Below are 27,753 nucleotides of genomic sequence, written 5' to 3'. Positions count from 1 at the left end.
GAGAAGGAAGGGAAGGTGGGAAAGGCTGCTGCCTCTGCAGCTTGGGAGTCCTGTCCCTGGAGAGCTGCTCAGAGGGGCATTGCTGAGGTGCTTCAAACTCCAGGTGAGAGCTATGGATGGAGGAACTGCTAGCAAGCTCCCAGAAGGCCTATGATTAAATGAGATGCATGGAAGCCAAACTGCTCTAAAATAAGTCATATATGCACAATTTTCACACACACACCTTTCAGTTGCCTCCATTTCTTAAAAACAAAATTGAAATTTAATTTCTTTGTGGCAAAGCCAGGCCCCCACCTTCATTTTCAGCCTCATGACCCAATTTCATTGCCATCAAGAGGTCAAAGTGCCAATGTGCTAATGTGAGCCTCTTCCCTCCCGTGATCCTTGTGTGTACACATGCTCTCCAGGAACAAGGGGCCAGGACACAGAAGCCAATACAGCCATACGTGTGCACATGGACGTGCACAAATACACAAGTGCACACGAACACACATACACAGCGTGGTCATTTCTCCTCTTCACTCTTGTAAATGTCCTTACTGCCTGTAATGCCTTTGCCCTCCTAGTTGTCTGATCTGTACTCAATGTTGAAAGTGGAAAGGAAAATAAAAAATTAAAAGGGGGCCAGTGAGATGAGAAGTGGCTAAAAGTGCCTGTTCTTCAAGCATGGACCCTTGGCAGCATCATGAGAGGTATAGGATTAACTGAGATGCATAGAGGTCAACTACTCTAAAACTAACAGACAAATAGATGCAAAGTGTTTTGACCTGAGTTTGACCCCTAGAATCTATGGTGGATGGAGAGAGCCAACTCCTCAAAGTTGTCACCTGTCTCAACATATGTGCCATGACACGCAATGCACCTGCACACATATGCACACCGTGCCCCCCAACATCATACGTACGCACTAATGACAAATAAATAAAACTGGAGGTGAGACAGGATCTCTACATAGCCCTGGCTGCCCTGGAACTAACTGTGTAGACCAGGCTCGCCCTCAAAATCACAGAGATCTACCTGCCTCTGCCTCCTGAGTGCTGGAATTAAAGGAAATAAATTATCTGTCTGTCTGTCTGTCTGTCTGTCTGTCTGTCTACCTATTTAGGTTTTTTGAGACAGGGTTTCTCTGTGTAGCCCTGCCTGTCCTGGAACTCTCTCTGTAGACCAGGCTGACCTCAAACTCACAAAGACCCACCTGCTTCTGCCTCCTGAGTGCTAGGATTAAAGGCATGCACCACCACAGTCCAACAATAAATAAAATATTTAAAGAAAATGGGAAGAAGCCAGGCAGTGGTGGCGCACACCTTTAATCCCAGCACTCTGGGAAGCAGAGGCAGGCGGATCTCTGTGAGTTCGAGGCCAGCCTGGTCTACAAAGTGAGTCCAGGACAGCCAAGGCTATACAGAGAAACCCTGTCTCAAACCCCACCCCACCCCCCAAAAAGAAAAGAAAGTGGAAAGAAGAGTGAGGTGAGCATCACTCAGCACCTGTGGGGGTGGGGTGTCATGTTACCCCTGCTCCCAAGATGCTGCTGGATTCTGTGGTGCTCCCTCTTCTGTATACAGCACAGTATCCACCAGCAGGTACACACTCTCCTGAAAACTCAGAATCATGTGTCATGAGTTACAACCCAAAACACACCGGAAGTGCTGTGAACCTGACTGTCACGATGTATCATGCAGGAAACAAGGACCAGGAAAAGTCTTGAGGGCTGAGTTCTAAACAAATGCTTTGATCTGTGGTAGCTGTGGCCCAAATTACAACATGCAAAAGACCCTTCCAGCTCTTCCTCAGAGGAGCGTCTGCTGAAGCCCTTCGCACGCTAGGTGAGAAGCTGAGGTGAAGAAACTGCTGGGCCCTGGCAATCTCCTGGGAGGTCTATGGGTGGGTGGTTTGTTTGTTTGTTTTATGTGCATTGGTGTTTTGCCTGCATGTGTCTGGAAGTGGGGGAGGGTATCAGATCTTGGAGTTACGAACAGTTGTGAACTGCCTGCCATGTGGGTACTGGGACTTGAACCCGGGTCCTCTGAAGAGCAATCAGTGCTCTTAACCGCTGAGCCATCTCTCCAGCCCCAGAGGTCTACAATTAAGGGAGATAAATGGAATCCAAATTGCCCTAAAATTAACTGAACTAACTGTAATGTATACCAATTGTTCACTTGGCCAGGTCACACTGTGCCCCTGTGTGCTCTCTGTAGCCCTGGGTTCCCTTCGTGTTTTGCATCTAAGTCTGTTTATAAGTGTGGTCATCATCCCCATGGGGCTCCTTCAGGACAAACAAAACAAAACAAAAAACAAAACAAAAACAACCTGTTATTCTTTGCTTCCCTCAGAACCTTCAAGGTAGTGAACAATACAGAGAAGCATTAGGGGAATGAATGAATAAAATGATCTTAAATAAATGTATCATATCCCAAACCAAAGGAGACATCTTGTGACCCTACTTAAGCTTCAGTGACAAGAAAGATAAAATATTTAATAAAAGAAAAATGAGTTTACCAGCAACTATAGTAGTCTCTCACCCATGGTCCCAGCCACCCCACCAGGTCTGTTTCCTCCGTATCCCACCACACACACACACACACACACACACACACACACACACACACACAGAGACCACCCCCAATTCCTTTACTTACTTGTCCCGTAGGACAACCCCCTCGATGCATGCCCCAAAGAGAACAACAGAGCTGATGTCTGTGGCAGAGAGTGAAGGAAAACCCTTATGGCGGTGTCCCCCCTCATCACCAATCCTGAGCCACCCGGGAAGGTAGCACCCTCTGCCTCCTACAGTATCCCCACCCACCCACACAGCTCAGCTGTGCAGGATACAGACAGCAGATGTGGTGGCGATGGCCAGGATGGTCCCAGTAGGGATGGACTTCTGGGCATCCCGCAGGTCTCCGGACCGGTTTGAGCCAGCCATGATCCCTGTAGGCAGAAGAGCAGTTCAGATAGTAGCCAGGACACATGTTGGAGTTGGGAGCCTGGGGCCATGCCCACTCTCGTGCTATCTTTTTCAAGCCTGGTTCCTTTACCTCTCCTGTAGCTTTTGCTCAGGTGTCAGGATTATCATGTCTTGTCTCTGACCCTCCCGTCCCCCCACTCTCAGGCAGAGGCCCTTCTCTCCAAGCTGCCGTTCACCTGTGACTGAGGGGAAGTAGATGCCAACAAGCAGGGTGAAGTATGAGGTCATATCACTGAAGACATAGGGGTGGTCCATGTCAATGGGGGTGCCATCTGTCAGGCCCACTGAGGGCATCCCACGCCTCTCCACAATCACCCCTTTGGTCAGGTAGGAACTCCACAGGTTCTCTGTGGAAAGATGAGGCATTCAGGGAGAGGACTGCAAGCGGGGTCCCGAGCTCAGACCAGGAGGAGAGGGGAGCTAACAGTCAAGACTAACCAACTCCCTCCCACCATTTCCCAAGCTCCTGCCTTGTGCCAGAGTGTGAACACAGATTTCAAAACTGAATGGGGACTGAGTCTCTGCCCTTAAATTTTCCCATCTAGTGTGACAGACACAGAAAATCCTCTCTGAGACTGATTCCATATGTCCCCAGTTGACCTCATCAGCTCTTAAGTCCCAACTCATTCCTGCATCTCCCATCTTGGTAATGGTACTACTGTCAATCCATTCAAACACCCTGGCATCACTCTCAACTGCTCCTGTCTCTTCCCCTGCTCCAAAGCATCTCATCTTCTGTCCATCACCACTCATCAGTATTTCTCAAACAAGTCTCTTCTTCTCACTCCAGGCTGCTCCAACCTTACACCCCTGGCAGGTGGGTTAGATGGTGCTGCTATGGAGAGCTATCAAAAAAACACCACAGGGTGTTAGGCAAAAGCCTGGCACCTACACACTAAACGTTAGCAGCATCCTTCTAGGTTTTTTTTTTATATACATGGGTGTTTTGTCTGCATGCATGTCTGTGTGCCACATGTGTGCCTGGTGCCTGCAGACGCCGAAAGCCATCAGAATCAATGGAACAGGAGTTACAGATGGTTGTGAGCCACCATGTGGGTGCTGGGAATTGAAGCCAGGTCCTCTGGAAAAGCAGCCAGTGCTCTTAGTTATCCAGCACCAACCCCTCTAGGTTTTGTCTGGTTTTGTTGTTGTTGTTGTTGTTTGTTTGTTTGCTTGCTTGTTTGGCTTTTTTTTTTTTTTTTTTGAGACAAGGTTTCTCTGTGCATCTTTGGCTGTCCTAGAACTCACCCTGTAGACCAGGCAGAAAGAGGCCGATGCTCCAACTCACAGACATCTGCCTGCCTCTGCCTCCAGAGTGCTGAATTAAAGGCATGCGCCACCACCAGCCAGCCAACCCCTCTACTTTTTATCTCTAGGGACCAGCAAAGTGGCTCAGTGAGTAAAGGTACATGCTGCCCAGCCTGGGAATCTGGGTTCAATCCCAGAGACCCATATGGTGGAATGAGAGAACCGACTCTAGTAAGTTATCCTATGACCTCCATATGCACACACGACATGCGTGTGTACACACATATGCACATGCAAAATAAAGTGTGTGTGTGCGCGCGTGCGTGTGTGTGCGTGCGTGCGTGCGTGCGTGCGTGCGTGCGTGTGTGTGTGTGTGTGTGTGTGTGTGTGTGTGTACAGACATGACCCAACACTTACAGGGCAGAAGACCAGCTCTAGCTGAGAACTCTAACCCCATTCCCACTGAAACCATCACTGTTTCTCAGAAGAGAGTCATCTGTCTTCTGGACTCATAGCATCTGCCTCCTTCTGCACTCTCACTGCCCTCAGGGCGTAACCCACACTCCTCAGCATGGCTTCTGGGGCCTGCCATAGACTGGCTTAAACCACCCTCGTTTGTCCCCCTCACCCTCATCCCTTGTCCTACTTTCCCAAGTCACACGGGAAAGCTGTGGTCAGAAGACAGGCTATGCCTCTCATGGTGCTACACACATTAAGCAGGCTATTCTTTGCTTTGTAAATCCCTTATTCCCCTATATAACTGACATTCTCTTATCTATCCTCCCTTGGCAAGTGTGGGAAGCCTTGTTCTTGTCACCTGATACATATGGATGCTGTGCCCAGATAGTTCTCTGCTCACTGAATACACATCTATATGGGTCATAATTTATTTACTTACATATTTACCTGTTACTAAAATCCCTAAAGTCAAATTCTGAGACTTGTGTACACCATGGGCCCTGGTGCTTCAGCACAGTGTTGAGTACTCAGTAGGCAGAGAATACTTATTAGACTGGCTTTCTTTCTTAATTAACAGTGAAGCCCATTCTGCACTTTTGCCTCTGTCTCTCCATAATTCTTAGGACCAAACATAGCCTACACAAGATGCTCAACTAAAGCTGACTGAATTGAACTGAATCCCAATGGGACGCCCCTAATCCTGACCACTTAACCTACAACTCCTACAGAGCTCCCTAGATGCCAGCCCCTTCCCTTCCCCCAGACCTTTGATGAGGCCACTGGCAGCACCAGGAATGCCCTGGATCTCTGTGACATTGTTCCGGGTGAAGTACTCATCACAGGTGGCATTGAGGAAACGGGAGGAACAGAAAAGGCCCCAGAGCCGTGTGGTCACTGTCTCATTTCCTTCCCAAGCCAGCTTGGCACAGACATCAAAGCCATGGCGGGATAGCGTGCGGTTCCCCAGGAGGCAGATCCTAGGGAGAGAAGTGAGCAGGGAAGACAGAGGAACAAGACCTCTCCCTGGTTTCGCAGGAGAGCCATGGAGAGCTTTAAAGACGCAGATTTCAGGGTCCCACACCCAAAGATTCTGACTCTATCTGGAATGTGGCTGTCAGGGATTCTATAAAGTTCCCCCAAGCAATTTCAGCATGTGGAAGGAGAAATAGTCTGTTGGTGCTATGCTGTGTTCAGCACCGTGGACAGCAGGCTGTGCAGTCTAACCTCCCACCTCCCACCCCTACCCTCCCACCCCCCACCACTAGATAGAGGGAGGGCCCTCTCCTAGAGGAGGGAGAACCAAAGGGGACCTGCATCCTGGGCTCTGTCTTCTGGGTTCTTTCCCATCTCTAACAACGTGTCAAAAACCAAGACCGTGGGGCTGGAGAGATGGCTCAGTGGTTAAGAGCACTGACTGCTCTTCCAGAGGTCATGAGTTCAATTCCCAGCAACCACATGGTGGCTCACAACCATCTATAATGTGATCTGATGTGCACTGTATACATAATAAATAAATAAATCTTTTTTAAAAATTAATTAATTAATTAAAAAACCAAGACTGTACATTCCAGGATGTTAGACCTTCCAGAAGGGTCCCTACCACACAGAGTGCATTCCTTCAGAAGCCATTTCTGTTTTACTTTCCTAAGTCCCCCAGCAGCAAGCAGTTGTTGGCACACTCAAGAGAACTTCCTCCCACCTCCAAAAAAACGTCACCCCAACCTGAATAAACTTCCCCACTCAGGAAACATTTACCCTCCCAGAAGATATTGCTCTCAACCCACACACTCCAGTTCTGAGAGGTGGAGAAGGGGGGAGGCCTGGCAGAGCCTCTTGCTGTGCAGACCTGAACTGGATCAGTGAGGACCACAATATTGTACACTCAGAAAGACAGCACTCACGGGAAATTGGGTGGGTCAAAGGCAGACTTGATGACCCCTGCATAGATGGCCAGGATGGAGAGGATGACACAACCCAGGAAGACCAGGGCAAACTTGTTGACGTACTTGACACCCACAAAGACTACGGTGGCCATGCAGGTGAGCACACAGGTGCCATACACCCGCATATTGTTTAACATGGCGGCTGCCTCCCCGCTGGCATCTTCTGCCTTGAAGATGGCCATAGCTGGGAATAGGTAAGCCTGCAGGAAAGGAGCAAAGGACGTCAGTCAGATGACCCAGGAAAGGCCAGCTGAGACTCACCTCAGGGAAATGGCATCCATTAATGGGGCACTGGCTAAAGATGGTGTGGCTCTCGTGCAACGTCTGTGAGGCAGTCAGTGCAAACGCCACTCAAAGGTGCTGGGAAAGGTTCCTTTGCTGCTATTGTTTATTATAACTATTAATTATAATAATTAACTTTGATTGGTTATGCTATAAAGGAAGAAAAATGGATGCTCATTCCTAGAGGGTGGGTAAATGAATTCCTATGGTTCTACTTCAACTATACAGAGCTATTTAAAAGGATGGCACGGGACTGTGGGATCGTTCAGTGATGAAAAGCATACTTGGTGTGAACAGAAGCCCTGGGCTTAACCCCCAGCAACAAAGGAGGAATAGGCATAGATTTACATGGACTGACTCAAAAACTATCCATTGCAGACACAGTGCTACGGACTTATTATCCCAACACATGGAAGGCTGAGGCAGGAGAATTTGAAACCGGCCTGAGCTACATAACAAGACCTCGTTACAAGAGTTTTAAAACTATCGGCAGTGTACTACGTGAATAAAGTCAAGTATTTTAAAAATACTGTATCTTATGATCTCGCTTTTGTAAATTTATAGATAGAAATATTTGATCATTTGTGTGTGTATGTGTGGTTGCAGGTGTATTTGTAGGGATATTCAAATAATAGTGGTACCGGGCACGGCTGTAATCTGAACTCTCAGGAGGCTGAAGCAGGAGGATCACCAGCACCAAATAAGCCTGAACTATAAGGAGACCCTTTCTTAAAGAAAACAACAAGCTGGGTATGGTGGCACACACCTTTAATTCCAGCAGTTGGCAGAGGCAGGTGGATCTCTGAGTTTGAGGCCAGCCTGCTCTAAGAGCCAAGAAGACTACAAGGAGAAACCTTGTCTCAAAAATAAAAAAATTAAAAAAAAAAAAAAAATAAGGAAGAAAGAAAGGAAAATAAAACAACAACAAAGGACAACATAAGGTTTTATTAAATGTGGTTTTTGCATATTCATATTTTCTAATATAACTACATTAAACTTAAAATGCTCAACTTTGTGTAGTTACAAATAAAGGGGCTTTGGGGTTTTTTTGTTTGGTTTTGTTTGGTTTGGTTTCCTTTGGTTTTTCGAGATAGGGTTTCTCTGTGTAGCCTTGGCTGTCCTGGACTTGCTTTGTAGACCAGTCCGGCCTCGAACTCACAGCGATCCACCTGCCTCTTGTTCCCAAGTGCTGGGATTAAAGGTGTGTGCCATTACCTCCTGGCTGTGGTTTTGGGGTTCCTAAGGAAATATTTATAAGATGGAGTTCTGTTTTATAAATACAGACCAGACTGTCATATGGAAACACAGAAGTGTGAGGTATATACACTAATGCTTCTGGTGTCCGCTGGGTCATTTTTCCCCTTCACTTTGGTATTGTTCCAGTGTCAGTCAGTGGGCAGAACTGTTTGATAAGGCATTTGGAAATGCCTTATGTCACAAGGTCCACCATGCTCTCACCAGTATGCCCCCTCATGTGTCCCTCACTCTCTGATTTCCTCTCTCCTGCCCCCAAACCAGAAGCTTTGGCTTCTTTAATCCGGGTTTCTCAAGACCATAGGAGTCAGTAGACAAGAACAGACCCTGGAGGCCAGGGGGATGGCAGGCTCAAACCCTGCACATGTTCCTGAGACTCTGTGACCTTGGCCTCCTCATCTATAAAATGGTTGTTTTCTAACACATGAGAGATTCATGGAGGGTTGGGGGGACCCTAATACCCTGAAAACCTTAGGTCTTGCAGAAGATGGGGCCAGGAGTTGGGAGATGTTAGCTCCACTTTCTCTTCTCTTCTCTTTTTCTTTGTGACAGGGTCTCTTGTAGCCCTGACAGGCTTCAAACTCACTATGTATCCAGTGGCGATCTCAAACTTCTTATCCTCCTGCCTCCACCCGCCAAGTGTGGAGAATTTATGTGTTGCTGAGAAGCAAAGCCAGGCCTCTCTGAACTTGCTAGGCGAGTGCACTTCCCACTGAGTCTCACCCTTTTCCTTAAACCAAGGATCTCTCATCCTCACCCACCCAAACAGAAAGAGCAGGATGCCCCAAAGCAGCCATCCTGCCCTCCAAACAGCACAAACACCTACTCTCTCCCCATCAGTCACTACTAACAGATATCTCTACGTGGGTCCCTCCTGGTTCTTTTGGAATCTAAGAACCATTCACCACGGGCTCTGCGACCAACATCCAAAGAGTGTGCATTGCACGGTCCCTGGAATGTTGCGTGCTGTTATTATTCCAGCTGTTATTTTAACTCTTGCCAACCCACCTCTGCCACCTCGCCTGTTAGCCGAGTGACCTTGAGCTAGTGCCCCATCTGCCTTTTGGAACGTCTCATTTGTAAAATGCCATCAGAATACTTAAACCTCTAAGGATTCCAGATAATAACTGTAAAGCACTTGGCGCTGTGCTGAGAACTCAGTGGGTGCCTGATAAACCACAGCTGTTTGTGTTACATAATTATCGTATCTTGTCTCCCCAACCAGACTGGGAAACCCTTTCGAGACAGACCACATCCCACTTCTCTTTAGCCTTAAGCAGTGGCCTGGCCTAGAGCAGGTGTCTAGGGAACACTGCTCAAGTGGCTGACAACTCGGACCCCCGCACCTCCTCCTCTGCCCCTCTCACCAGCAGGATCTCGATGGTGCCCAGGATGTACATAGCCCCGGCAAAGGTAGTGCCCAGGTAGAAGCAGAGGCCCACGGCACCCCCAAACTCCGGACCCAGAGATCTGGAAATCATGTAGTAGGAGCCGCCAGCTGCAGAGAAAACTTCGTGTCAGTGAGAGAGTCGGAGGGCTCTGGCTAGCTCTGCGGTGAGCAAGAGTCAGGGACAGAGGGCAGAAGAAGGTTTTTCTACACCTCGGGCTGCAGCCTGAGAAAGGAGACTATGAGAGACCCAGCCAACCACTCTGCATGGAGTTTGCGAGAGTAATTATCACCATGTTGCTAATTACTCCTGTAAGGAGGTCATGCCTGGGAAAGTAGGATGGTAGAGAGGAGGGTCTCGGGGCCAAGTGGGGAAGAGAGTGGTCACTGCCCTATGCAGCACCAGCATCTGTCTCCTTCCCCAGTCCCAACAGGCTCACTCCTGCCTACTCCACGAACAATCATAGGCCAGCTCTTGGTCTGCAATAGTGTCTCTGTTCTTGGGTCCTGACAGCCCATAAAGCCTGGCTCACCACTCCCCCTGTCAATCATCGGACCCCTGGCCCTCCCCAACTCTGCAGAGGCCCCAGTCACATACCAGGCACAACACCATTCGTTGCAATTGCACTCATGGAAATGGCTGTAAGCATCGTCTGTAGGAAAGAGATCGGCAGAATGGTGGCTGCTGGGGGCAGCAGTGGCCTGGCTGGTGGCCAAGCCAACATACCCCAACAACCACCAGCCAAACCCACAGGCTCTGCTCTCCTGAGCTTCTCTCTGGGTCTGTTCCAATTTCTACTCATGCCAAGGCCTTCTCAAAAAAACAAAAAACAAAAAACAAAAAAAAACCCTCTTATTCACCATGCAGCTGGGAGGAGCCAGAGAACTATGACAATTCCAGTTTGGTCCCTAGGTGTCCCAAGGGTCCCAAGACAATTCACTTCACTTTTATTTTGGGAGGGGGGTTTCGAGACAGGGTTTCTCTGTGTAGCCTTAGCTGTCCTGGACTCACTTTGTAGACCAGGCTGGCCTCGAACTCACAGTGATCCGCCTGCCTCTGCCTCCTGAGTGCTGGGATTAAAGGCGTGCGTCACCACCGCCCGGCCACTTCACTTCTTAAGCCTCATCTATAAAATGGGAGCAAGACCTTCAGCACCAACATTTTCACAGGCAGAGTGGTGCCAAGGTTATGTGTGAAGACTCAAGAATGTGAGCTTGGTGTTCAATGAATATTGGATTTTTGTTTCAATGTGGACTGGAAGGATCTAGTTGGAAAGTTATCTGTGAAACATAATCTCAGTGTGTGTGTGTGTGTGTGTGTGTGTGTGTGTGTGTGTGTGTGTGTGTGAGGGACCTTCCAAAATGTTAACTCATGCAATGAAATTGGATTGTGTTTTCTTCTCTTCATTTATCATTTCCATCAATGAATCCACACTACTTGTGTAATTGCACGCACATACACACCCAGACCCAGGTGATACCTGGTTGGCGGTCATCAGAGGGAAGGACCAGTTAGACCTAATTTACTCTCAGACTCCTGAAAAAAAGCTTGGATCTCCAGCTTCCTCTCCACCATCCACCCCAAGACCTCAGCCAAGCCCCACCGTGCAGAGGGAGGGGCGTCACTCACACAGGAGCAGCAGATGAAGACCATACAGAAGGACTCCATGATGCCTGCAATGCCCACCACCCAAGTGAGCCGCAGGAAGAGGATGACGCCAAAGATGTTCTGCAGGCATGGGAGGTACACGCCCATGAAGGTGCCCATGCGTGGGGCCTGCCAGAGAGACTAGCATCAGTCTCTGCACCCCTACTCGCTATCAACTGCCTGTCCCACGCCTCCTCCGTGTTCCTTCCCTGCCTCTCCTCTCTTGCATTTTCCCTCCCTTCATCTTCCCTCAGGTTCTTACATCCCTGCCTTCCTTTCTACCAGCCCCCCGATCTCCTCCCATCGCCTCCCTCATGCATCCTTCAAAACACCTCCTTCCTCCTCTCCTCTATCTCCATCTTTCCTTTCCCATCCACCCCTCCATCCAGACCCATTTCCCTCCCCCCAAGCTCCCTCTCCGATCCCTTCTCCCCGAAGGCCCCACCTGCACCGGCTTCTTTTTTCCACCCTCATTGTTTTCAGCTTCTTCATGCTCTCTGCTTCCCTGGGGCAGGTTGGTGTAGTTGGCCAGCCCACTGAGCAGGGAGGACACCATGGGGCTGGTGTCCATCTCCTCCTACGGAGGAAATGGGTCGGTGTTAGGAAGCTGGGGGGAAGGGGAGGGCGGTGCGTGGGGGGGGGGCCGGTAATTGGGGTGAGCTGGATGTAGAGAGATGAGGACAAAGGTCAAGCCACTGAGTTTGGGATGTGATGGGAACAGAGGAGGGAGAAGCAGGGGGACAGGAGAGGACAGGGGACCAGGGTAAAGCCAGGAAAGACCAAGGAGGAGAAGGGAGGCCGGGGTAGAAGGTGGACCTGAGGGAGGGATGGAGAGGCGTCTACTCTTCCCGAGGGAGAGAGGGAGCACTGATGAGCCAGCGTGACAAACTGCAGCCCAAGCAGCCCACCTCAAACAGGGCCATGTTCTTGCCATCATACTCTTTTCCCTTCTCTGTGTCCGTGCTGTTGATGAAGGGACTGCTTTCCTTGGGGTTGCCATCGCCTGAGAAGGAGAAGGGTCCAGTCTGACACCGATCACTTGTTCCTTACCCATCCTGTGCACAGCCACTTTAACTCTCTTAGCCTCGGGTCATGTGCTGGGGAGATTGGGCTTGCGCTGCCGCCTTCTTGCACGAGGTTAGTTGGCGGCGTGGATAAAGAACCCAGTTTGCTGCTGGCATGTTCTGGATGCCTGATGAGCATGTGAGCCCTACTTTGCTCTTAAGGGAGGGTCCTATTTCACCCACCATGACACCTAAGAGTCTCCAGAGTTCCCTTCTTGGACGTAAATAAGCCCATCTTAGTATGTGGGTGGATGCGTGACTTTTTTTCCCCCAGGGAGGACAGCAGAGAACCCTGCAACCTGAACTCCCAAGGATACTCTTTAGACATCTTACATTCCACCCCCCCCCCCCCCGCTTCCCTGTCAGTCTACCATGTGCCAATAGAATGGACAGAGGAGGAGTCAGCAGCCCTTAGAGACCCAAACCAAAGCCAGGGGAGAAGAAGCTACAGTCTGTGAAAGAGGCAAACATGAGGGATGCAGGAGGGCACAAAGCCCAGCCTGAGAGGTCACAGAAGGCTTCCCAGAGGAAGTGACGAGTCCGCTGAGAAGTGAAGGATGAGTAAGGGCTAGACTGGGAGGGTGGCAGGAGGGTGTTCCAGGCGGAGAGAACCCAGAACAATGTGTTTGATGTCTCAGATGTGGAAGCCAACAGAATAGGTTAGAACTGCTGAACAAAGCATGATCTGGCTAGAGTCTTAGGAAGGGGCATATTGGGCCTTAAGATTGAACAGTGGCATGGGGAAAGGTGAGTCAAGGTAGTGTGAGCCTTGAAGAAGTGGCAGGCCATCTTGAAGAAGTTGGACCTCATCCAGAGGACAATGGACAGTCATTGGAGTTTCAGGCCAAACAGTGTCATGACCTGAGTTTGGGTTTTGCAGCAAGCCTCCTGGCTTCAGGTAAGAAATACAGCAGCCAGGGCATTTCCATAATCCAGGCAAGGGCTGACAATGACCGAGGTCACAGCAATATGGGGCACTGGAAAGACTCGAGCATCCAGCATTACATTACGGGAGCAATGCTGGGCCAGATGTTCAGGGAGGGTAAGGAAGAATCCAGGATAATGCCTGGGGTTTCAATCATGGGTCAGTGGTTGGGATGATGCTTAATGACCTGGAATGTTGAGGAGAGGAATTTGGGGTGGGAAGAGGTTGCATTTAGCTAAGGCCGATCCATCATAGGGTCCAGAAGCTGTCCGGGCACATGGAGGGAGCAATACCCACAAAAGAAGATGCGCAGAAGGACCAGGGGTGACCGTGCAAATGTGTGTGGGAAATGTGCCAAACCAAGGAGAAACTCTGTCAGTGCAGAGAAGGGTCCCTCCAAAAAAGACATGAGGTCTCTATGGAAATAAATAATTCGGTAGTTCCAGCCATCAGCCTCCCTCCGCACCAGAGCTGAAGGAAGCCCCAACAGCAGATGTCTTCCTGGACACTGGGGAGAATCACCATCGTCCAAGTTTCAAGTAAAGCTGAGGCCACGTAGACCCTGACTCTCCTAGCCCGCATCTCTTGACAACCTTATCTGTCCAATGGGCTGTGTTCCCCTCCCCTGGAGCCCTTCTTCAGTCACCCAGCCAGCACCCCAACTCCAGAGCAAGATGTAGCCCAACCTGTCTGGAAATTGGGGTGAGGGAATTCCTGATCCAAAAACTTCCACTTTGCCCATGGAGACAGAAATGCCTGATTGCCCAGCCAGGCCAACAGCCATACTTGCCTCTCACCAGGGTGAGTTCCTGGGACTAACAGACCCACCTCACTTCGGGAGCCAGCACATAATAGATGTTCAGGAAATAGTATTTTGAAAAATATTTCTTTAAGGCCTCCCATTCAGATTCTAGAATCTGAAAGGATCCGTCTGGCACTAGAAATAGGAGAAATGAGAGTGAGGTGGGCCCCCTCTCCTTTCAAAAGGTTGACCAGATGTCTTCTGCTCTTGCTACAGGATGGTGGAGTGTAAGAGAAGAATCTCTAGTTGTCCAGGAAAGGCTGGAACTGGGGAAATGTCAGCACCAGCCTCTCCAGCTCTGTCTCCAGTCTGGGCAAGTCACTCTCCCACTGCAAAAGATACTAACTTAGCCTAACTCATAGGATGGTTAGGGAGGCCACTGGAACAACGCACACCATGGCGGCAACACAAGTGTACCTACTTCGACTATTGCAATTACCATTCTTAGCACACCTGCTACCCCTTCGGCCTGGGTTGCTTATCCCGCATCCTTCCTTTAGCTGCAAGCCTTAAGGGCTTCTCTATCTTTGCGGCTGGGTGCCTTTCTTAGAAGCATCCTCTCTTGGGTCTGGAACCACCATCAGGAGAAAAACTCCCACCCTGTCTTTCGTGTCCCCTCTCAAGCCTGCCTTCTTTGCCCCCAGCGAGTGGCGCTTAACGGGCTGGAAGGGGTACATCCTGGCCGGAGACCCTGTAACTAGGAAGCCTGGCACCGGTCTCCATGGCGACAGCGCGGACCTACAGCTCAGCGCTGAGCCGAGCCGGCCACGCGCCCGCAGCCACTTATGTAACGCGGCACACAGCGCAGAGCCAGACTATAGGCCTGATCCTGGCCAGGAAAAGAGCGCAGGGGTGGGAGCAGCTTGGTAGACTCGTCCTGGGTCCCGCCTTTCCATCCGCTGCCTGGGCCAGACGCCAAGTTCCTGGGCCCCAACAGCCAAGGGTTGATTTTGTCCCCTGCCAGGAACGCTGGGCTCACTTGTTAAGGGGGGATGGGACGAGCGTCTGTGTTCTCAAAGGAGCAGGACAGCAAAGGAGAAACTAGTCCTGATTCCCTAGAGCCAGGCGTCTGGGTGATGGGGGAGCAACCAGAGGAGCGCAAGAGGCAGGCCAGACCCAGGCTGGGCCCTCCCCGCCCCCGCCCCCGTCCCCGCCCCCTGGGAACTCTCAGCCTGAATCGGCTTTCAATTAAGCTGCGGAGGCCAGAGCTCGGCGGGAGGAAACAAGCATAGGCTAAAGAGCCTCCTCCGGGGCCTGGGGTTAGGCCTGGAGGGAATCCTCACGGCAACTCGGGGAGAGATAGGGGGCGTCACACTTCAAAGGGAAACGAGATCTAGGTGCCAGGATCCTTGGGATCTTTGACCCAGAGGAGCCCTCACACTCTCCCTGAGGTCAACACCCAGATCTTTCCATGTAGTTTCAAGAGTCTAAACTCAGAGCCAGAGCTCTCTTGGTCCTTCCTTGTTCAGACCCAGGAAGTCTTCAGTGCCCCCACCACCACCACCACCTTCACCGAGCGTCCAGGGTAGACCTCCCGCCTCTGGGACGCAGAATGCTTGACCCAGGTTCTGGCCACTCTAATTCCAAGCGCTGAACTCTATATATAGAAAGAAAGTCTCCAGATGGGCCTACCACACTAGGTGTCTAGAAATTAGCTGGAAAGAACCACTAGTTAGAATACCCGCTTCCAGCGCACATGTACCTCTTTACTAGGCCTTTGGCGACCCCAAAGGGAAAAACGGAGACCCAGGGAAGGTCGGTGGAGGAAGCAGATGCTGAGAAATCCACAAAACCCATTCTTTGGAGCAGGGACGTCTCATAGTGGAAGCATCTGACGGGGATCCCGGGAGGAAGTGACATTCCTTCCCTTGCACCGCTTCAAGAGGCCTGGAGCTGCCGCAGACTGAACTTTACAGCTCCCCCTCCCCCTCCAGCCAAGGGAGCTCTGCCTGATGAGGTGACCCCAGGGTCACTCGAGAGATGGATGAGCTATCTGTAGTTCTGTCCCTTAGTACAGAACTCTGCCCCGTGGGAGAATGGGAAGGGGGTGTTTCGGACAAAGGATCAGGGACGCTGGTGTCCCCAGCCTTCCCACGCCTCCAGTTGGCCCTGACTATGCTCCAAAATCAAGGACCTCAAGAATCAAACCTGCTAGTGTCTGCGAGATCATGCTTTCAGCTCTTGGAGCCTCGGGCCATCTCCTGGGGAGGTCTGTGGGAGTCTCGGCCCAGAGGGTCAAGCAATGCCTGAGGGGAGCATTTGAAGGCGCTGAGCGAGCGCAGACAGCAGACACTGGAGATGCGCTAGTGCGCAGGGGACGCTGCGCCGCTAAAGGGTGGGGGCTGGGGGCGGCTGACAGACGTGATGGATGGCTGAGACCGCTGGGGGGCGGCGAGGGGTCTGGGAGCCCGAGGGGGTGGCTGGCCCCAAGACCTCGGAGCAGAGAAACGCCAGTGAAGGATGACAGAAACCCGGAACAGCACAGGGATTTGCTCCAGAGCCCCTCAGCTCCTGGCAAGTCTCTGCACCCACCGCAGCAAGTCCGCAGTGTCGCCACGGCGCTGGGGATTCAGCCACTGGGACCCGGCTTCTGAGGCTTCACCAGGATAGCTAAGAGAAATAACTATAAAGACTTCCCCCTGCCCCGCCCTGAAAACCACACTGCCGCCCTAGGGTACCAAAATAAGGGGGAAAGAGAGAAGAAAGGATCTTGCTTCCTGTCCTGAATAGGAACCCACGGAGAATCGAGAGAAAGAGGAAATTGGCAAAGTAGACCTGAAAATCCACTGATGTGCTAGCTTCAGGTTGAGATAAGGACTTCAGGGAGCCTTGGGGGAGAGGGCCCTGGCTGCACCAAGTGTCCCCTTAAGGGGACACCGCAGCCCAGACGGGAGCTATCATATGCCTCCAAATCCCAGAGCCATCACTCCCCCCACCTTCCAGCTGGAAGCTCAGAGCGAGGGACTGCAGCAGACTGCGCCCCCAGAAGCCGCTGGTCCCTGTTCTGCGCCAGGACGCCCGGGTCCCCTCTCGGGGAAAGGAGCCTCCCTCCTGCCCGTCGAACCGCACGTCAGCCCTGTTCTAGCTATTCCATCCCCTTCCCACAGCCTCTCAGGTTTAGCTAATGCAAATCTGTCCCCTAGGCCGTGGATCAACCCAGCCCGGGGTCCCCAATCTGCCCGGGAGCGCGACGCATTCCAGAACCTCGGACAGCGCCTAGCGCATTCCAATGGAGCAAGCTTCCCTGCAGCCTTCCGCACCCACTACCTGGGTCAGTCTTAGGCTCTCCTTTCCAGGAGGCGGCCCCCCGCTCTGCCTTTCACCCCGAATCTGTCCTCCGCCGCCGCCGCCCCCTCCTCCGCCGCCCCCGGACCACTGCTTACCCGGGTTGGCTCCCCCATCACCGTCCTCGCAGTCCGTCAGGTTGTTGAGCATGGTGGCTGCGCGGCACCGGGCTAGGGATGGCTGCGCTGCTTTGCCCGCGCCCCTCTGCCCGCCTTCGCCGCTCGGTCGCTCGCTCGAGCTCTCTCGCTCGCTCTCCGCTCCACGGAGGAAGAAGCTGCAGTGCCCGCCCGCCCGGCGCACACACACTCGCACACGGACACACGCTCACACCCGCGCGCGCCCCCTCTCAGCAGCGGCGCTGCTCACCTCATCCCGTATGCAGGAGGCGTGAGCTACTGGCGGGTTTTTTTTTTTTTTTTTGGTGGTGGGGGGGGGGCCGGAGGGAGGGAAGAGAGGGGATGAGGGGCGGGCAGAGAGCTCCGGTGGCCCCCTCGCGGAAAAACTGGGGGCTTGCAGGGGTGGAATGAAGGGGGTGCTGCTGGGGACGCGGCCCTCACTTCCCTAGAACAGACGCAGCCCCCCCACCACTCTCCAGCGCAGGCGGGGCCCGGCACGTGGGCAGGTGCCATCCCGCGCCCTAAAAATAACGGCAGGGAACTAGGTCGCGGCCGTGGGGAGGCGGCCCCGCAGCGGCTGCCTGACTTGGGGGTCCGAGGTGACCCCTGGGGGGAAGATGTGGGGGACTTGAGGCAGCAGAGGTGGGCGCTGTGGCGTATAAGGGCCCCAGGGAGCCTGTCTACAAAACTGGTAAGGTAAGGCCTAGAGGAAGGAGAACTAGATCCTTTCCCAGCTCTCTGTCCTAGAGGTTGGAACTGAAGAAAAATTTAGCCTAGGCCCCAACAATGAAGCCCTGTGCTGCCCCAAGGGGGCTCAGGTCAATGGATCTGTCTGGCTCATCCTGATTTTAAACCGATGGTGCCACTAGAGGAGTTGTAGACAACTCTCTCATGGTGTTCAGGATGGTTGGAGTCTCAGCATCCCTAACCCCAAGACAAATCCCTGAAGTCCGCACCAAGACAGGGGCCTTCTGACGTGTAATGATCTGTGGACGGAACACAGTGAGGAGCAGCAAGGTCCTGTAGCACAGCCTTCCCACCGGAGAAGGTGCAGCCCCTACGAGGGTATGCTGGCCCCAGGCTGGCAGGGAGCGGGGTGGGGGAAGGGGGAATGAGGCCGCCTGCCGGTTGGGGACCAGATTTTCTCCTGGGGCGGCAGTGTCTAATCCCCTAATCCAGGATTGCTTTCTGAGGCTTCCAGGCCTGACATGGTCTCCGGTCCTCTTCCTACCCTGAAACCAGCCGCCTCCCCCAGAAGCTTGATTACCCTGGGACCCTTCAGCCACCAGACTTGAGTCAATGGTGCAGAGGCTTCAGAAAGTGACATCTTTGCATCTGAGAGATCTAAACATACTAACAGTGTAAAATAAGAGGAAATAGCTTCACGGTCACCCTGGTTCCTGGCTTGGGCCCTCAAAATCCCAGGAGAGTTGCAGAATAGAACTATTCATCTTATCTAATGCACAGCTTTCATTTCATAGACGGGAGGGGGGAAAAAAAAACCTAAGCGCCCAAGAGAGAAAATAACTGCCCATGCACACAAAGCCAATGAATGGCAGAATCCAGTCTAGAACCCATTTCTATTTACTTCAACTTGGGTCTCTCCTCAATAGACCCTCTTTTTAAATCGATCTTGCCTCCAGTGAAAGAGACAAGAAAACAATCAACTATCTCTGATTCTCTGCTCCTAGAAAAAAAAATTAACAGAGGTTGAGTCGGAGATGAGCTTTCCTCCTTTTACGCCCAGGTTTCAGAGACACAGGGCTAGAACTGGCCCTTGCTTGGGGCAGAAAGCCTCCTGTATTTGCAGAGATACCCTTACAATGCAGGCATTTTCAGGACCATGGACAGTGTAGGCTGCCATGCTGGTGGCTGTGGAAATTTGTCAATGGTTTCAGAGTAGGCCATGATGAGTCAGTCTTCCACAACAGACTCAGAGATGTTTCTAAGGGATTCACCAACAAGGTGCTTCCACCGATTGTTTTTGTGGACACCTAGCTAATCCATTAGGGTGGAGAGTTAGCTATTCAGGCAAGATGTGAGCATTTGAGAGATGGTGTGATGGCTCGGTAATGAAAGCACTCACAGCCTAGCACGTGGAGTTCAGTGCTCAGGACCCATATGGTTGAAGAAGAGAACTGACTCTTGCAGGTCATTTGCACACATACACAATAACAATAAAATATTTTAGGAAGGTATGAGTGTTCGGTATGCATGCACACACTACCACATTACAGTCTATATTACTCTGTAGAGATGTGTAAAGGGGTAAAATATGAAATATGTTTGCCTGAGAAGATCTGTGGAGATGAGGACCCTGGATTGTTTATTTGTTTGTTTGTTTGTTTGTTTGTTTTCCAGCAATCTCCACTCTGGGGTGTCCCCATTGGGCTATGTTTCTTTATCTATGGCCTAGTGCTATTGAATCTCTGATCACCCAGGGAGTAAAGCTGTCCGTGGGGACATGTAGATCCCCCGGGGAGAACGGGTAAAATCCAGAATAATTGCCCTTTGCCTGAACACCCCACTATCAATCCTCATTAGAGCTCTGACCTAGAGAGCCACCTGGGATGTGGGAGATACAGATTCTATCCTGTCCTCTGCTGCAGAATTCTACTTATTCCTAGACAAAAACCAAGTTCTTCTCTCTGGGCTTCAGGATCTACATGCACGAAATAGAAGAGCGATTCCTCCCTCTCTTCTATGAGTTTAGATCAAGGCCACGGAACGCTTCCTGGTGATCCCTTGGTATATAGCTCTGTGTGAGAGAGCATGCCTAGTGTGCACAAGGCTCTGAGTTCAATCCCCAACACCACAAAAGTATTTTGTAGGTCCACGTGGATAGATGTAGTGGTGCACACTTATCAGGAGACAAAGGCAGGGTTCTCATAACATGTTTGAGGCTAGCCTGATCTACATCTGAGTGCCAAGCCAGACAGGATGCTGCAAAGCGATAACGGGGGATAACTGCATTCTTCCTGGGGAGTCCAGACCAAGCAAGGGCAGAGCCCCAAAAGAAGACCCCAAGCTCTTCAACTGACACTCAGGCCAGGTGTGATGACACACGCCTTTAACCCCAGCACTCGGGAGGCAGAGGCAGGTGGATCACTGTGAGTTCAAGGCCGACCTGATCTACAAAGCGAGTCTAAGACAGTCAAGGCTACATAGAGAAACCCTGTCTCGAACAACCAAAAACAAACAAACAAAACAAAACAACTCAACTGACACTCTTCAAGAAAGCTAGGCCCTCTTCCTCACCTTCCTGATACAGCTTTGAGAAAACTCAGTATAAGCACCTTCTACAGGGCCAGTCTTGGCCAATAAGAGGTGGCCTTCAGCTCTGAGGGTCAGGGATTGCCCCACTCAGCATACCTTCTCCCACGTAGAGGAAGAGTCCAGAGACCTAGGGAAATAAGACAGTAGAAGAAAGCTTCTGGATGGAATACATTAAGGGCACAGCCAAGCAGGGTCCTATTTTTGAAGTCAGAGTCTCCAAGGTTCCTACCCCTCCCACCTTGTGTCTCTCAGAGAGAAGCTGCCTCTCTGCAAGAGGACTAGGGTGTTAGAAAGGACTTCATAAATTATTTTTTCCACTTACCACTTATGACGAAATTGGAGTCTAGAAATGGAAATGGAATGAGAGGGGGCATTTTCTTTGTGGGCTGAATTTACAAATGATGACTAGAAGCCAGCACCCAGCCTCTAGGTATGCCCTCTCCAGTTAGCCCAACTCTATCTCATTCCCACAGGCACCGTATCCCCGCATTGGGCTCACTCCTTATCACCACATCATTACCCCATGACCTACCCACCTCCTGACATAGAACTAGGGCCCCATAGCTTCTCCTTCACCCTTCCTCCCACCACCTGCATGCTCTACCTCCAGACCCAAATCCTAGCAGTGAGGGAGTGGATGAGTCCAGCGCATAGCACACCCCACACATATAGAGCTTGCCGCAGAGCACGTCAACCACCACCGTCTCCGTGGCAACCGGGGGCTTAATTAACAGGCTGCAGCCCATCACCATGGCAACAGCACCCCCAACAGCCCCCTAGTACCCTGCAGACTCAGCCTATCTTCCCTGTTTCCCAATCTGGACCCCTTCTCATGTAACTCAACCCTACCCTCACCCCGCCTGGAAAGCTGGAGCCTGTACATAGCTCTGGTTCATTGAGAAGAGATGAGAGAGAGGGGGATGTGAAAGAGAGAGAGGGAGGGGGAAGGGAGGGAGGGAGGAAGAGAGAGAGAGAGAGAGAGAGAGAGAGAGAGAGAGCTGTCACCATAGCAACTGCAGCCCTGTTCATAACCAGTTTGTTGTCATGGAGATTCCTAGGGCTCACCTTGGGCTGAGGTGGGCACTGAGGTTTTGAGTCTTGATCGAAGGTGGAGACCAATTGGACAGAGGTATCTAGCACATGCACATCTCTCTCTCTCTCTCTCTCTCTCTCTCTCTCTCTCTCTCTCTCTCTCTCTCACACACACACACACACACACACACACACACCAGAAACAGCATCATTCTTTCCAATTTACAGATAGAGAGATTAAAACATAAGATCTGAGTCCCCGGGTGGCCCCACCCTTGTAGATCATCAAAAATTCTTGCCTGACTTTTTTTTTTTTTTTAAATCTGTTTGGAGTGTTTTGTTTTGTTTTTGAAGCAGGGTCTTTCTTTATTACCCAGGCTAGGTTGCCTCAACCTCCTGGGATTGGGATTACAGGTGTGATTGCCACCACAAGCTCACTGTCAATATTTTCAGAAAGGATACTTTCAACTTTATACTACAGACAGGTAAACTGAGGCCCAGGGAAGGAAAGCAGTGTGTCCAAGGTGGTACCACAGAGCTCAGGCCAGAGCAAATGTAACTCATCTTACAGTCTTGCTTCATCCCCTAGAAAAAGTTATTTATTCTCCATCCATGAAGGCACACCCCCAACATCTGTGAGCTTGGATAGCCCCATGATTTCTTCCTATTGTCCAGCCTCCCCCTGAAAAGTTTAGGCATGCGGTGTGGTTGAAAGGATGTGGGCTTGGCTCAGAGCTGTAAGATTTTGTCCCAAGTCTACTTCTATCCCAGAACCAAAGAGGCAAGTGAAATGTGTGGGCTGCAGGCCAGTGTTTATGATATTTTCAAGGCTCAGCCTCACTTGCCATTTTCATCCCTGCCTGTAGGTCATACAGAGGCGACACCCCAAGCACCAAACTCTACATCCTGGGTCCACTATAAAACATGATGCCAGGTGTGGTGCTGCACACCTTTAATCCCAGCACTCGGGAGGCAGAGGCAGGTGGATCGCTGTGAGTTCGAGGCTGTGAGTTATAGACCAGGCTTGGCCTACAAAGCAAGTCCAGGACAGCCAAGGCTAACACAGAGAGACTCCGTCTCGAAAAAAACAAAGCAAAACGAACAAACAAACAAAAACCATGACGCTTACACATATGTAGTTTGCCAAAGTCTCCCCACAGCCACTCCCAGCCTTATATGTGCTGTCACCACTCCTTGGACCTGGAGACAGAGGTGGCGAGAGGATTTTTCTGAGCTGATTGACTGACCCTTGTGTCTGAAGACTGACACAAAAGCAGCTGTGGAAATGACACCAGATGTTAAGATCCCCCCACCCCCCATCACTGAGCATTCCTAACTCCCAGCTCAGTGACCTTCATGGGGGAGATGCTTGAGGTCATCCAAGGGCCTGAGAGGTAAAAAGCCAACCAAATCGTGACAAAGGGGAACTTTGAACTCATGGATACAAGTGCCCACCCTACAAACACAGAAACATATACACCAACAGGTCCATCACGCACACTGGCAAAGTACTAACTCGCCCGGTACTTGTGAGGCCATGAAAGCTGCTGTGAATACACACATCAAGACTTGCATGCACAGCCTCAGCCACAAGCACACAACATTCCACATGTTTCCCACATACACTTGCACAGTCAAAATTCTGGGCCTATATTTTGCTTCCATGACGAAGGTGTGTTTTGGGCGATGCAAGTGGACAAAAGCTGAGCAATCACCTTGGAACATGAGTCCCCAACATCTTCTTCCCAGGGCAAGGTCTGAGGAACAGGAGGAGAGAGCAGGCAAAGAGAGAGGAGAAGGAAGCGACGAGAGCCACACACCCTCTCATCTGATGAGCACTGATCACTCAGGATCCAAAGATAAAAAGATGCTATCCCAGTCTTTGATGCACTTGAACCAGTATCCACTGGGAATGTGTCCCAGTGAGCATGCTAAAGAGGAATGAACACCTTCTTCCCGGGAGCGAGGGAGAGTGAAAGGGATTTCAGAAGAGGTGAAAGGAGCTATAGAGCTCATGGAATGAGTAGGCGTTCTCCTAGCCCATGGGGTGGGGGTGGGGGGCGGGGGGATGTGAACAGGAAGAGACATGCCAGGTACGGATGAAGAAAGAAGCTGAATGACAGACTGACGGGTTTGTCCTTTATCCTACAGTGATGGGGGTGGTTTAGACCGTTGGCGGCAGGGAGACCAGAGTGGCCCAGGTGGTCCTGGCTATGTGAGCAACATTGCAGGCTTGGACGATGGGGATGGTGACAGAGGAGAACTGTAACAGAATTCAGGATCCATTTTGAAGGTCAGTGACCAGATCATGAGAAACAGTTGGATTTGATGGGAAGAGAAAAAGGTGACAGGACGGCATTGCTGCATCTTTTGATTCTGAGAGGTTTGATAAGCCATTTAAAAAAAAAAAAATGAGATACAAGGGGAGTCACAGCAAAGGAGAGTGAGAAGAAACCCGAGTGTCCATAATCCATGAGGCGGTCGGGTCACCTGACTGGGACCTGAGGAAGTCCAGACCTGGAGTCGTCCATACCTTGAGGAACCTTCTGAAGGAAACCCCAAAATCCACGCTTGTGTTAGCTCCAGGCAACGTGAGCTCACCCGCGGCTCACGAGCGACCCCTAGCGGCCAGGGAATGCGCGCTCTCCCTTGGGCCTTGGGGGGCTACTCCAAGCCTATTAGCCCTTCCAAACGAGAGGGGCAGAGCTAGGAAAAGGGGAAACCCTGCAAGTGACCTTTGCAGAGGAGATTGTGTCTGTAACCAGGATGTCATTTCGTTTTGGAGACCGCCCGAAGGGATCCTTCTGCCCTCGCCACTGTAGCAGCGTGTGACTTCCTTTAAAAGCACTGAATTGAGCACCCCCAACTCCGGCTCAGCTAGCTCCTCCCAATCCTTCAGGAGCTGTCCCTCAGAGTGATCCGAGTGCTCGACGGTTGGGACTGGGTCCTTTGACATCCTTCCTGGACCTAGCTGCCCATGATTCAAACTAATTTCGCTGTCTTTGGTCTCCTTTAGGAGATACCCAGGCGTTCCGACTCTACAGGGAAGCAGAAGACTGGAGAATCTGCTGGGCATCACGGACGGCTAACAGTGGCTACTGCCGCCTCAGTGACCCCACCCACCCACGCTGGCCCTACTTTCATCCCCTTGGCCAACCCGGTCTGGTTGGCCCCCCAAATCGACCTAGATCTGCTTCTGGGCAGCTCTGGACGGACCCCCTCCTCATCTCCCTCTCCTCAAGATCCCCACCTCCTCAGTGCTTCGGCCTACTCCTCTCCAGACCCAGACCTAGACCCTCAGTCTCCGGCTCGCCCTTTCTTCCCTCGCCCTTGCCCCAGCTCTTTTCCTGGCCCTACTTTCCCACCCGTGGCCCCGCCCACCAGGATCCGGTCACGCCCCCTCGCTCTTCCCGCTGTGGGCGCCCCAAGTCCTTGGGTCCCCCTTCTCCTCTCCACTCTCTGCAGCACCCCTCGCCCAGCCCGGGCCCCGCCCCGCCCCGCCGTGGCCCCGCCCTCTCGCCCCGCCCCCTGCGGCCCCGCCCCCCTGCGGCCTCTACCTTTGACGTCTTCCCTCGGGAACCGGCGGGGGTCGGGGACGGAATGCCGGCGGGACTCTGCGTCAACGGAGGCGGCGGACGCCGCGGGGGGCAACGAGGTGACCGTGAACCTGCGGCTCATGGCGCGCGGGGTGGCGGGATCGCACAAGTGGCCGCAGCCGGGGTGCAGGAGCGCCAAGAGCTTCGCCGCCCGCCGTACGCCGCGCAGGGTCCTAGTGCCCGCTGTGCCCAACTTCCCCAATCTGTCCACTTCTCCTTGAGGCCCTGGGCTCTCTCTCGGTTCCACCAGAAGCACCTCAGGAGCCCACTCAGATATGAGTCATTTCTCACAAAGGGCTTCCTATGAAAGCATGCTGAGCGAGCCATGATGAGCAAGCCAGTAAGCAGCACTCCTCATGGCTCCTGCCTCCAGGTTCCTGCCTTGACCTCCTGCTTTGGCTTCTTCAGTGATGGATTGTGATTGGGACAACTAAATTGACATTTAAAAACAAGCAAACAACCCAGACAGTGTCGGCACATGCCTTTAATCCCAGCACTCTGGAGGCAGAGGCAGGTGGGTCTCTCTGAGTTTGAGGCTAGCATGGTCTACAGGAGGAGTTCCAGGACAGCCAAGGCTACACAGAGAAACCCTGGGAAAGCCAAAAGAAAAAAGAAGGAAAAGGAAACCTAACTAAAACAACTTATTTTGAGGAGGAGCCTGGATTCTTTTCTATCCAAGAGGGAAGCCACTGGAAGTTTTGGTGTAGAGGGACAGTGATCTAATTTATATTTAAATAAGCTCAATGGCTCTGACACCTGGACTAATGCAATGGTTGCCCCAGAAAGTGTGTGTGGGAAGTGCAGGGCCTGAAACCACAGGCTGGTGAGGGGCAGGAGCATGAGGATCCATTGCAGCCAGGCCAACCAGGGCCCAGGGCTCAGAGAGAAAGAGAGAGACGCTGCCTCAAAAAACAAGATGGGGCCAAGGGGGGCAAAATGGCTGACTCCTTAGGTAAAGGCACTTAACCAACAAGCCTGACAACATGAGTTTGATCCCTGGCCCACGCCAATGGAGGAAAGAACCAATTGCTGGTGGTCCTCTGACCTCCACACAAGCGCTGTCAGCACGTGGGCGTCCATCTACACACACTAGTAAAGAAATACATGTAATGGAGAGCCCCTGGAGAGGACACCCAAGGTTGACCTCTGGCCTCTCCGCCTGCACCTACACACATGTTTATGCACAAACACATGAACACACAAGAGCCAGGAATGGAGACTGGGAGTCTAACGAAGAGGTACTGGTGGCCAGGCTAGAAAAGTGACAGGCATCAGATACATTGTGGAAATACAGTCAGCAGGGCCTGCTGCCCCGTTAAGCACAGCATGCGAGGTAGCATTAGCATCAGAGGGGCTGTGGGGGGAGTAGAACCAATCAAAACCACCCTGGGGTGCTGTTTGGTCACATCTTTTAAGTCTAGGCAAATACATTCCCTTCTGCCCAGTTCTACCATGGTTTGTGGGCAGAAGAAAGGGCTGCCCATGTGTTCCCAAAGACTTTTGTTTTTATTTTTATTTATTTGCACGCGCGCGCACGTGTGTGTGTGTGTGTGTGTGTGTGTGTGTGTGTGTTTTCAGTGCTCATAGAGGCCAGAAGAAGGTCTCAGATCCCATGGAACTGGAGTTACAGACAGTTAAATGCCACTAGATGTTGGTGCTAGGAACTGAACTTGGATCTTCTGCAAGACCAGCAAGTACTTTAACCTCTGAGCCATCTTTCCAGCTGATCGATCCCCCACCGAGGCTTTTCCAAAAATGGTCATAGCAGCACAATATATGCAAATGTCTGTCAACAGCAAAACAGATCCTTGTCAGGTATTCACCCAACGGAACTGGACATGGCACTGAGAAGAAGCCATCTGCGGCTCACAAGATGTGCACAAACCTCACAAGGACCTCATACAACAAGAGGAGTCAAGAGACACAACAGGAATTACACACCTTCCAGACTGTTTAAACAGTGGGGGAGGGCAGTGAGATGGCTTAGTGGGTAAAAGTGCTTGCTGCATAGCCACAGTGGAATGAAAGAACAAACTCCTGAAAGCTGTCCTCTGCGTATGAATGTGTGCACACACCATCGTACAAAGGTGGTGACATGTGGAGGAAGAGAGGGTTGGATCTGTTTAGGTGGAAAGCCTATTAGGTCATGAGGAGCCGGCAGATGAGCCCGCGCTCAGTTTGGGAATGTCAGCCTCTTGTACAGAGATGCTTTTCAAGGTTGTTTTGCCCAAACTAGTGAGAAAAGCGTGACTAGGGAGAAAGCAAGATGGACTGTCCCGTCGCACACGTGGGTAGAGGTTAGGTGGTGTGTTCACTGCGCACTGTGCTGATGGTGGCAGGTCACACAGGTGGTTTGGTGGCGCTGTAAGGCAGGAGCCTATAGTGAGTGGTGGGCGAGGGCGTGGGAGCAAAGCAGTGGAGATGCGAATAGGACCGACGTGTGGGTAAGTTTTTTACTGTGAGTGGGC

At 51.6% G+C, this 27,753-nt stretch overlaps 1 protein-coding gene across 2 annotated transcripts in view; it reads right to left on the bottom strand.

The window, feature by feature from the left end:
- Slc12a5 (solute carrier family 12 member 5) overlaps positions 1 to 25,401 on the bottom strand; it is a 39,149-nt gene extending 13,748 nt beyond the window's left edge. Inside the window, exons 1-11 of one of the 2 annotated variants that reach the window (XM_051143798.1) lie at positions 25,247 to 25,401; positions 12,098 to 12,192; positions 11,635 to 11,766; positions 11,172 to 11,318; positions 10,140 to 10,194; positions 9,522 to 9,652; positions 6,577 to 6,818; positions 5,441 to 5,652; positions 3,145 to 3,315; positions 2,833 to 2,931; positions 2,640 to 2,697 (exon numbers count right to left, since the gene is read on the bottom strand). In XM_051143798.1, coding sequence (XP_050999755.1) covers positions 2,640 to 2,697; positions 2,833 to 2,931; positions 3,145 to 3,315; positions 5,441 to 5,652; positions 6,577 to 6,818; positions 9,522 to 9,652; positions 10,140 to 10,194; positions 11,172 to 11,318; positions 11,635 to 11,766; positions 12,098 to 12,192; positions 25,247 to 25,367 — 1,463 coding nt within the window. In that variant the 5' untranslated portion in view covers positions 25,368 to 25,401. Of the gene's footprint in view, positions 1 to 2,639; positions 2,698 to 2,832; positions 2,932 to 3,144; positions 3,316 to 5,440; positions 5,653 to 6,576; positions 6,819 to 9,521; positions 9,653 to 10,139; positions 10,195 to 11,171; positions 11,319 to 11,634; positions 11,767 to 12,097; positions 12,193 to 17,363; positions 17,435 to 25,246 lie in introns of those variants that run through there. The other variant, XM_051143797.1, reaches the window with a different exon arrangement.
- Between the last annotated feature and the right edge of the window lie 2,352 nt (positions 25,402 to 27,753).

The sequence above is a fragment of the Acomys russatus genome, chromosome 4, assembly GCF_903995435.1.
Source record: "Acomys russatus chromosome 4, mAcoRus1.1, whole genome shotgun sequence".
In the NCBI taxonomy this organism is placed as follows: Eukaryota; Metazoa; Chordata; class Mammalia; order Rodentia; family Muridae; genus Acomys; species Acomys russatus.
Note: the sequence above shows the minus strand (reverse complement) of the source record. Positions and strands in the feature narration are given on the sequence as shown.